This window comes from Ornithodoros turicata, unplaced genomic scaffold (genome assembly GCF_037126465.1).
Source record: "Ornithodoros turicata isolate Travis unplaced genomic scaffold, ASM3712646v1 Chromosome12, whole genome shotgun sequence".
NCBI classification, from domain to species: Eukaryota; Metazoa; Arthropoda; class Arachnida; order Ixodida; family Argasidae; genus Ornithodoros; species Ornithodoros turicata.
In genome coordinates this window covers 195432-207294 of record NW_026999301.1, presented here as the reverse complement: position 1 = coordinate 207294, position 11863 = coordinate 195432, and the positions used below count along the sequence as shown (strand labels likewise).

Below are 11863 nucleotides of genomic sequence, written 5' to 3'. Positions count from 1 at the left end.
AGGACCCTTATGAGCAGGTCTGAACGTGACATCGCCAGTGCTACAATGACTTGCCTTAAAGCAGCTTCCAGACACTTAACAACTCCAAGCACACACCCAAAGCTGGATCTCTAATACCTGAAGCTTTGTGCAGCCAGGCAAACAGCGCAGCGAAGATTACGACGCCAGTAGGACCCTGCATCGCTAACTGAGTACAGAAGAATCTCAGCTGTTCTTCGTAGGTGTTCCAACACACTTCGACGCGCACAGTGCAAAAGCTTCTCCTCGTCACTGAACGCAAAGTCCTCCATTGGACGAGTATGGGGAGTAGCCAAGGCTATGATGAACCTTACAAACAGCTCCAACTTTTCGCTTCTTTAACATTGGCTAAACAAAAGACGCAAGAAGAACTAGCAGAGGAGTTTGCTGCAAAGTTCGCGATAGGTCGATACTCCAAACCTCATCCAGCACCACAACTGATTGAAGCTCACCCCCTTGACAACGATTTCACGACGGAAGAACTTGTCTATGCCTTTAGGAAGCTCAAACCGAGAGGAGAACCTGGAAGCGATGGCGTGACAAACCAAGCACTCCGTAACCTCCCAGACTCTGCCCTACATAAGTTAGAGCAGATAAATGAAGCATGGACCACCTCACGTCTTCCACAAACATGGAAAGTGTCGATAATGCCAAAGCCTGGGAAACCAAAATCCGAGTTATCTTCATACCGGCCGATATTGCTGACATCATGCATAGCCAAACTCGCCGAACGCCTTGTGCATCGAATAATTACTTGGTTTCTGGAAGGAAATTACGTACTCCCTGACACCATGACAGGCTTCCGCAAACACCTCGGAGCCTCGGACACACTCCTGAACCTGGTATCGGATACGGATGAGGCAGCAAAACGCGGTACACGCACTGCCGCGGTATTTTTCGACATTAAACAGGCCTTCGATATGGTTCCAACACAAAGCGCCCTCGACGCACTAACAGCAGTAGGCATTGGCGGGCGTACAGTGCGCTTCGTCTATGCTTTTCTTACGGACCAACATTTTAAAATAGGTCTTGGAAACACCTTGAGCAGTACAAGATTACAGAATGTAGGACTACCGCAAGGCAGTGTGCTGAGCCCGCTACCTTTCAATCTCGTTATGGCAGGACTTCCTGCAGCCATCCCTGAGACGACACCATGTATTAAGATATCCTTGTATGCGGACGATATCTGCATATGGGCAGCAAGCAAAAGCCCCAGTACTTTAAGAGAGTGGTGCAGAGATGAGTCGACTCTGTGAACGATTACGTGACCGGTAGGGGTCTTCAACTATCAAACCAAAAAAACAGTATTCATGCTAATTGGCCCAGGAGCAGGCTGGGGACGACTTCCTCCTCTCACTTTGAACAACACGCCAGTAAAGAGGGTTAAAACAACCAAATTCTTTGGGGCGACCACAGACAGTCGAATGTCGTGGGCACCGTACACGAAGGACATCAAACTGCGCTGCCAATCCTCGCTCAATATTACCCGGAGACTAGCAAGCCCCACTTCAGGCTGTCCACGGAGCACTATACAACTCGTTCATAGTGCCCTTACAGTGGCCGTACGCAAAGCTTAGTGAGTCGTCACGAAGTGTGCTAGAAAGGATTCACCTGAGGGGACTCAAAAGTGCCATCGGAGTTCCTCTGAGTACGAGAAACGTAGCAACGTTTGCAGAAGTCCCAGCGTTGCCTCTTACCTTACTCGAAACCAAACTGCTACAGCAAATCACTAGATTGGAGAAGACAAGACCAGGAAGAGCTCTCCTTAACCGACTGAAGAACAGACAACGCTCTCTGTTAATACCAAGTGGAGAAGAGACGTGACTAGTTACGACGATGTTTATTTCCAGAATGAATAACGCTCGCGACGGATGATAGTCAGGATGTGATGTGCGAGACATGCGCTCAGTCGTGTTGTACTCATGATGATCATGATATGTCCGTTGCATTAGCAACAGACTGCGGACCGGCAACGTCATGCTGTTGTATCTCAAGTAGGTACAGCGACCAGCTAGCGCGTCTAGTCACATGCCCAGTAGACGTTCGCACTGTATATGACCGTACCGTCCCGTCTTGTCCCTTGTGTCCGGATTGAATGCGGACCAGAGGCCAGAACATCCTTGGCTTTCTGTCTTCTGAAATCACGACGTCGCCTGGCGACATAGTCTTCCCCCTGTTTTGTTTGCACTGGTTGGCTGAGCGGAGCTCCATAATGTAATGCCTCTGCCACCTTCGCCATGCTGCTTGGAGCAATGTTACACGTTTCTGCCATGTGCGATAGATGGGTTCCGTCTCCTCTGTTGTCATCGCTGGAGGCACTATGGTAAGGCGTCTCCCTGTGATGAACTCCGCTGGTGTTAGCGGAAGAATCTCATTTGGGTCATCGTACACGTAAGAAAGTGGTCGAGAATTAATGACGGCTTCCACCTCTGCTACGATTGAGACCAGGTCTTCATATGTCAATGATTTTCTGCCGATGGTTTTCCTCAAGGCCTGTTTCACGGACCTTATCAATCTTTCATAGAATCCACCCCACCACGGTGCATTTGTAGGAACGAACTTCCAGCTCAGGCTGTTGGTCCCAAGCCAGTCCAGCACTTCATCGTCTCGTATACGTCGCCATAATGCAGCAAGCTCCTTGTTGCATCTTTTGAAGGTGGGTGCGTTGTCGCTGTATATGACTCTAGGCATCCTTCGCCGTGCGAAGAATCTTCGTAGTACGTGAACGAAACTTGCCACCGACGTGTCGCGGGAAACTTCTAGGTGGACAGCCCTTACAACAGCACAAGTAAACATGGCAATGTACATTTTCACGTTGAGTTGATGACTGTGCGTGTTTCTGACGTATAGAGGTCCTGTAAAATCCACTCCTACAACGGTAAACGAATGGCATTGTTGCACTCTGTCAGCAGGAAGTGGTGGCGTGTTCTCAGACGTTTTTGTCTGGTTGAATCTCCTGCAGACGGTGCACCTATGAAGAATGTTCTTCACCACCTGCCTTCCTCGAACTATCCAATAGTTTTCCCTGAGCTTTGCAAGGGTGTCTGCTACTCCTCCATGCATGACCCTTCGATGAGCTTGCTCGACGAGTAATGAGACGTAGTGAGCATCTCGTGGCATGATTATGGGGTGCTTTTCATCGAACGTAAGATTTGCCATCTGTAACCTCCCTTCAACCCTCATTATGCCGTTCTCATCAAGAAACGGTCTGTACTTCTGCATGAAGTGTCGTCTTTTTAGTGATTTCGCGGCCTTCAGGGTTTGATATTCTTCAGGGAAAGCTGCGACTTGTACGTGTCGGAGCCAGTAGTTCTTAGCGTTTTCAATCTCTTCCGTACTAAGTGGTCCATCGAGAGAAGCCCCTTTACAGTTTCCACAAAATCTCTTTATCCACGCTGTTACTCTGTGGAGTCTATTTAGTGAGCTGAAGTTCGTCCAGCGATTAACTTCTTCTGCTGGCGCCGTCGTTGTTGCAAGTGCTGTTTGCTCATGTTTCGCTTCTTCCCGGCAGCTTGGTGCTTCGAAGCACTCTTCAGGCCATGCTTGTTCATATGTGAGCCAATTAGGGCCGTTCCACCACTTGTCGTTGGTTGTGAGTGTAGTCAGTCGAAGACCTCGAGTGACCACGTCCGCGACGTTTTCGGTCCCAGGACAGTGCCTCCATTGTGTTGGCTTCGTATACTTCTTGACTTCGTTAACTCTCCTTCGAACGTACTCCTTCCAATTCTCACTCTTACCGTGTAGCCAATACAGTACGATTGTCGAGTCAGTCCAGAAGAAAACTTGTTTGATGCCTGGGAATGCGTCCATCAACATTCTTGAAATTTTCACAGCTACAACAGCGGCTTGGAGTTCCAACCTTGGAAGCGTCTGCTTCTTGACTGGTGCTACCCTGGCCTTTGCCAGCACTATGTTTGAAGAAGCAGAGTCCGATGTTTTAATAACCAGGTACGCAACGGCGCCATACGCGTTGCAACTTGCGTCACAGAAAACATGCAACGATACATTCGTCGTCCACATGCCGTAGTACCTGTTGATCTTGATCTCGGTAAGGTACTGGAAGTCTTCATACCACCTTTCCCTACTCTCCTGTAGGTCCGCCGGAATAGGTTGATCCCAAGTGAGACTTTGTTGCCACATTTTTTGCATGTAGATCCTTGCAGCGATCGTATACGGTGACATCAAACCTAGTGGGTCGTATATGCTTTGAGCCGTCTGCAACACCTTCCTCTTCGTCCATACAGCAGGCCTTCCACCTTGAAGAAGGTTGGTAGCATTGTAAAAGAGGGAGTCCTGTTCCGTATCCCACTTCATTCCCAGAACCTTTATCACGCGGGAATCTCCAGCGAAGGGCGAGACTTCCTCCGGGTCCTGCAGGTACAAAGCGTTCAGCCGTGCTGAGTTGGAGGCCCATTTTCGCATGTTCATGCTTCCCTTCTGCATTATATTCTTCACCTCGTTGTACACGTTGATAGCGGCTTCCTCGCAGTCAGCACCAGATATAAAATCATCGACATAAGTACAATCGTTCAACAGTCTTGTTGTTTCCGGATACTCTACTTCGGACTCTCTCAGCAGTTTCTTCAATGTCGCCGCCAACAGGAATGTGCTAGGGCCAGTCCCGAACATGACTCTCGTCATTCGCCATATTTCCAACTTATCGTCCACTCCTGTGGGCATAGCTTGATACCAGAGGAATCGCACGGCATCTCGGTCTCTTTTGTGTATGAGTATTTGGAGGAATGCCTTTTCTATGTCGGCAGTAAAAGCAACAGCATGTAGTCTAAATCTCAGTAGGAGAACGCTTACATTCGGGTTCATATTGGGTCCGATGTGAAGATTCTCGTTCAAGCTGATCTCTTGAGTTTCATGAGCGGAAGCGTCAAACACGATACGACATTTCGTAGTAATGCGGTCCGTGCGAATGACCGCGTGGTGAGGTAAGTAGTACACTGGTCTATCAACTTGTTCGTGATTGTATTCGTTCTCTGGCACCTTTTCTGCGACGCCGTCAATTAGATATTTGCGGATAGCATCATCATACGTCTTGAGCAGGTCGGGCGTACGAAATAAACGGTCCGTCAAACCTTTAAGTCGTTTCCGTGCGTTTCGTTCATTTGGTCCAAGGTCTATGTCGTCTTTCCAAGGTAGCCGTACTTCGTACCTTCCGTTGACGTTCCTGACTGTACTATTAAACCTGTTCAATATCTCACCTGAGGTTTTGTCGTCGTAATCGGCTTCGTCCTCTGGACCCCAAATGTTGTTAATGAATTGACGTTGCAGGCCTTGCCGGACACAGAGCATTACAGCTTGCTCCTGGGCTTGAGAATTCATCGTGTCGTTTACGACGCCATGCACAAACCATCCTAATTCGGTGGGGACACAGACTAGATCATCATTAATTCTCCTGATGTCATCTTGCACGAGTCTCCAGTACCAATCGGTCCCAATGAGAATGGAGATAGGAAGTTCTTGATCTGCCGTGGTGACATTCGATGTTTCCTCAAGTGGGAAAGTGCCCTTGAGATGCTCTTGACCGATGGCAGGAAGTACGTTGGCGCATATTTGCTGCGTTTGCAGGACGTCAATTTCTACTGCAGTGCCCTGTGTAGTTTGCAGCTTGACCGAAGTTTTGCTCAATGCCTTGGTGACTGTTGCTCCACCGAACGACCCTATGCTGATTTTTTCAACTCCGTGGGAGTGGCATCCTAATTGCTTCGCGAGCTCTTCGGTGATGAAACTGCGTTGGCTACCGCTGTCAAGCAGAACGCGTACCCAGCATGTGTTTTCAGGTCCCTTCGCGCATGCCATTGTTGTGCCTAGAATTATCGTGCTTGACTGTTTAGAGGGAACTGCGGAGGCTGCTAAAACCACCTCTCCCGGGGGGTCGACCGGAACAGTGTTGACTTGTACTTGCTGGGTACTCCTATTGCGTATGTAGTCTGGGTCACAGAGGCTCGTAGCGTGTCTTCGGCTGCACTTGCGACACCTGATGTACGACTGACAGCGACTAGCAATGTGATTTCGTCTCGTACATTTTAAACAGCATCTTGCTTCAATTAATAGCCGCTTCTTCTCCTGTAGTGGGATATCGCTGTCGCAAGTGACCGTCTGATGTTGACCTGACTTGCAAAATAAACACGATTCATGATTTGCATTATTTGGTGTCCGTGCATTGTTGGCGTTTAAAAGAGCAGAGGCCGTTGGCATATCGGTGGTTTTGACCTTACGAATATTCGGTTTTCCTTCGTGCTTCTTCTCACCGGTATACCCTAATGCACGTTCCTTTGACACTATTTTTACTCGCAAGTAGTCCATTAGGTCCTGGAAGTCCTGGCTGTAAAGGTGTACCGCACTGCCACTGGCCACATCTGCACCGCGAGTACTGTCATTAAATTCTTGTCGTTCCTGATGTTCAATGACCATGTCTTGGGGCAGCTTGCTTAAAATGATGGGTCTAAGTAGTGCGCTGTAGGCATCGGTTGATATGCCCAAAACCTGAAGGCTTCGTGCCCGGGATTGAATTTCATTATAGAATTGCCGCAGTTTCGAAATATCTGCAGGATCCGTGACTGGGACCATATTTGTCAGCTTCCTTATGTGCTCATCAGCCATGCGTGTGGATGATCCATATTCCTTCTTGAGAAGTTCAATTGCCTCGTTATAGCAGCCCTCATTCAAATTTAATCCACGGATGAGATCAGCAGCGTTCCCAGTTAACAGAGACGTCAAGTAACATAACTTCTCAGTGGCGGTAAGCGCGTTGTTGTGGTGTACTGCAACTTCGTAACGTGTCCAAAAAGGAAGCCATGCGTCTATGGCGCCATGAAACTTCGGGAACTCTAATTTTGGCAGCTTTATCTTATTGTCCCTATGGACAGAAGCAGCTGGAACAGGGCTGGGGTTCAAAGCCACCGAAGTCGACGCGCCCGTCGAAACTACTTGGGAGCGCAGATCTATGCGAGTGATGGTCTCCAAAATCTGATGGCGGTATTCGGTCGTGGCAGTCATTTCGCGTTCATATTCTTCGTCAGAGAATTTATCCTTGAGCTCGCTGTCAACAGCCTTCAAATCTCTGGAAATATCTTGGAGCTTCTCTCTTAGTATAGCAATATCTTGCGCGGTTGTACCGGCAGCTCCCAATTTCTCGTCGATATCGTTCCTCAATCTTGTTGCTTGTGAGCGTAAAAATTTCCTGTCTCTCTTCAACTTGTCCATGGCCGACTGGATTCGAATATCCACGGTAGTAAGTCAAACCGTAAAACTCACCGTGGCCAACAATGCGAGAACCAGGGCCGTAATCCTTGTATCCTTCGTTCTTTTAACCTTAAGTATCCTGGTCACGGCACCAGTTTCTGTTGATACCAAGTGGAGAAGAGACGTGACTAGTTACGACGATGTTTATTTCCAGAATGAATAACGCTCGCGACGGATGATAGTCAGGATGTGATGTGCGAGACATGCGCTCAGTCGTGTTGTACTCATGATGATCATGATATGTCCGTTGCATTAGCAACACTCTCGATTTGTTACAACGCTGAGAACTCGCATGTTGATCGGAATCCACACAGCAAGACCGCCAAAAAGCCCAGCTCCATTGACTGTACGCCAACCACATTGTAAGACAATTCCATGCATGAAGAAAAAAAGAAATACGCCAGACATAGTTGCTCGGAAGCTAACCGAAGACTACATACACGAACACCACTATGTTTCACTACAAATATTCACGGACGTATCAATTAACAGAAATGCTGGAACCAGTGCAGCAGCATTCTGCATTCCAGCTCTGAACGTATATAGATTGGGCAGAAGCCATCCATGGGACGACGACGACTAGAGATGCTGAAATGACCGCTATCCTGGCTGCACTAATAAAAAAAAATCGACAACCTGGTCCCGTGGTAATTACATCAGACTCAAAAGCCGCCCTTCAAACAATATCCAACAACTACGAAGACCACCCTGTTGCATTGCAAATTCTCGAAATCATAAAAGAACTAGAGATCAGGGGAAATATAATCGCCTTGCAATGGGTGCCATCGCACAAGGGCCTACCTGGAAATGAAAGAGCCGACACACTAGCCAAGGAGGCTGCAAGGCTTCCTCCTACACTCCCCGCTATTCCAAGTAATGCTCAAGCACAAACTGCTATAAATGAACATGTATGGCGCTTTCACCCCGATGCCAGGACAGCGACGCAAACAGCTCCCTGCGTCACAGCCTCTGCGTCACAAGGGGTTTCACAAGGGAAAAAACTTCGCTTCTAATGAGATTGCGAACTCGAAGCGCCAAGAGTAAGGACGTCCTCTGCATCACAGGACGAAGTAAAGATGCGCTGTGTAACACCTGTGATGTCGAAGAAAATATACAACATATCTTGCTTCACTGCAGAACATACGAACAGCAACGGAAACGCCTAATGGAAAGAATGAGGAACCTAGGTCACCCAGACCCCCTTCTGGAGTCACTCATTTACCCTACTGGACCAATGTCAACGCGGCGGGCAACACAAATCATAGTCCTAGATTTCGTGAAGGAGAGTAACCTCCTCGGTATTCTCTGACAGCAAAGAAGAAATAGACAACGCTGTGAACTGAGTTACCAACAACCTATGACAACTGTGAACAACGGACCTGTGACTAACTGAAAGTGATTATGGTGAACTGTATGGTGTGAGTCGAAGGTGACCACCAGATGGCACAGCCACCGAACTTTGCACTGAACGTATCGTATGGCTATCGTATCGTTTGGCGAACGTATCGTATGCCGTGAACGTATCGCCATGTGTCGTATGTCTAGTTGCTGTGTCCCGTTTTTTTTTTTTTCTTTTTCTTGCAGACCGCCCTCTCTTTCTTATTTTGTTTATTTCTTTAGATAAACGATACCCCCCCCCCATTGAATGGAATGTAGATGTAATTATTCATTGACACATAAAAAAAATAAAAAAGAAACCTATGTCTTCCAATGTCAACAAATCGGCAGAGCGAATGATAACACTCGGTCGGCTGTGATGTGCCTCATCGGCTATCTTCAACAACGCCCCTGTATTTTTGGCCGCGCGGTGCTTGCGGGTCCATTCTTTCCGGGACCATTTTTTCCCACACCCCACCTCGCTGTATTAGCAGCTGTATAATACTCTCTAGAGAATGCCTGTACCCCACGCTTACAATGTCTTACACTGGGTTCTGGAAAAACTGGTAAAAAAATATTTTTTCCTGCATCCGCTTACACCCCAAACCCTGGAATACTGCCATAATTAGGCAGCAATTTACCTTCCATATTAACTCTTCTATTCATACCAAAATAACGTTTTCGGATACGTAAGTGTATTTGTGGAACCGGGACGTTAGCGCAAAATACTTACACTCAATCAGCCTAAATAAATGCAGCTCTTCAAAACAAAGAAAGAAAGAAGAGGAAGAAGAACGAAGCTCCTAAAACTCCTTGAACTCCGTCTTTATGTATAGATGAAATATAAAATCAAAGGAACTTGACGCGCGAGAAGGTCTCGGATCACAAATTCCGTCTCATGACGCGCTGATTATTACCCGGAAACTTCGGTAGTATATTTTTAGACACTCCTTTGGTTTTCACAGGGTCCTTCACATTACACTAGACCTTTCGTTCAGTGGAGAATCTGCAGTGACCCGGTGCTTTTTCTTATCTTGGTCAGTGGACCTCCCTTTGTCCAAGGTGCAAAGAAAGACGGGTAAAGCAGTTGTGCGCTGGCAACTGCCAACAGCGCACTTCGACTAACCTGAACATGAAAATGCAAAACACCGAACTTGTAACCTAACCTAATAATAAACTAACCAACGTGCTGTTCCGTCGTGTTTGCCCTGCTAAGCTTAAGCCGCTAAAATGTGGCTTTCGTTCGCTAAAATGACTTGGACAGGCATCGAAATTTCGTGATTTTGTGGGGTAAATAGTAATGTCGGATTTTTAAACACGGCATATCATCTAACGAAGCAATCGAGCATTCTCGTTGGTTTTATTTGTTTCAAGAACGTGAATTTGGGTTCTGAAAAAAATGGTCCCGGAAAAAATGGTCCCTGATCCCGTGGGCGGAAATAATGGTCCAGCGAGGTTTCGTGCGACGAAAAACACAGGAGCCTCGTTGTGAACAACTGAAGAAACGGATCATAGTTGATCAAGCGCTATCATTCGCCCTCATTATTTGTTGAAATTGGGACAAAGGCTTTTTAAAATTAACACTAATTTTAGTGAACAATAAAAGCTGCAAGCCATTGAACGAGGAATGTAAAAGCGGTTACATTCGCTGCACCGCTTGTCTTGTGCGGATTGCATTTGTTCTTTCAGTTCCTCTCTCCCTCTATTTTATTTTGCTGAGTACAAACAACACGGCAAAACTATGAAGCAATTCTCCAACAACAAATAAATCTTGACTATGACACGAGCCGCTTGATCGAACACGGGACATTTGATCGAAACGGCAGCAGTCGTTTGATCGATTTTTCTTATTGGTTCACCTGGAGCGTTGAAGAAAGAAAGAAAGGGAACAAGAAAGAAAGCTGCAGTTCAATGCCGTTATCCTAAGGAACGTTTATCTGTGTGTAATCCGCTTGCTCGTAAACACAACAACAACAACAATAAATGATGACGATGACACATTCCTCATGCTGGCTCACTTTTTTGCACCCAAAAACCGGTCCAAGGGCCGGGTTGTTCACCCTAGCCCGTTCGGCAACTTGATAGGTTTTTGTAGATAGATAGTGACTAAACATGCCACACATGTCTTTCACCCCTAATCCGCAATCAAATTAAATCAAATAAATAAATAACATCTCTGGATGATTTGGATGGTGTTCACTGGGTGGTGACTGTGGTGAATGAGCCCGTTCACCTCGCGGTGAGCTGGCCTACACCTGGTGTGGGGAGCATAGTGGGAAACATCGAGACACAGGCACAACAGAGGGTTTCAAACGTGATTTTACTCCCTTGGAGGTATTGGCTGCCAGGGATGTCGTCGGACCTGCCCGGGATGATGGAGAACCCTCGTACGACGTGACGGTGAGGCGGCAGCTGGGATAGAGTGGGAAGTGCAGTGTAGGTTGTAGTCCACCAAGGGCCGGTGTCTGCCAGGTCTGCGGTTCGAGCCAGAAGTTTCGGTCCAGTTCTTTTCCAGCGAAGCCAGTCTGCACCCTCTCTCGAGCTGCACCTGCAAGGAACTGCCTCCGCCGCTTGTCTTCGTCCTTCTTCAGCGCTCCCATGCACCAGCGCCACCACAGTGACCCAATATCGCATAGGGGCATAGCGTATCTCCTATATCGTATTTTCCTATTGTTGGTCAGACACAGACTTTGCACTTGTTCTCGCTCGACACAGAAAGGATGCAGGGGACAACTGTAAAACCGGTGTCTGGCCAACAGTAGAAAAATACTAGCATCCAGAGAACGATATCACTAGCGAACTAGTGCAGCGAATTATATCGATTTTATGTTGCTCATTGAATGGAATTTCAAATCGGGAGAGCGAATGATAGCACTCGGTCGGCTGTTATGTGCTTCATTGGCTGTGTGCAACTACGCCCCTGTATTTTTGGCAGCGCAGGCGCTTGCCGGAAAATTTTTTCCCTAAACCGCGTGAATTTCGAGATCGGGGACTTTGCAACCGGGAATATCGAGGTCCTCCTGAAAACTTCATAAGTTCGGAACTGACTGAGGCGTGCAGCGAAAAGAAAAGAAAACGGCGAATTATTATTATGGGAGGCGAAGGTAGAATTTCTAAGCATTGTTTCAGCATTATGAACATTACAGGACCGTCCTGTTGAACGTTACTAGAATGGCTGTAAAGCTCGGCTTGCTCTAACAGGAAATACGTG

At 47.4% G+C, this 11863-nt stretch overlaps 1 protein-coding gene across 1 annotated transcript; it reads right to left on the bottom strand.

Annotated features, from left to right (window-relative positions):
* Positions 1-1947: 1947 nt before the first annotated feature.
* LOC135371692 (uncharacterized) lies at positions 1948-7236 on the bottom strand. The gene has a single exon (XM_064605667.1). The coding sequence runs from the start codon at positions 7234-7236 to the stop codon at positions 1948-1950; it is 5289 nt and encodes a 1762-aa protein (XP_064461737.1).
* Positions 7237-11863: the final 4627 nt, after the last annotated feature.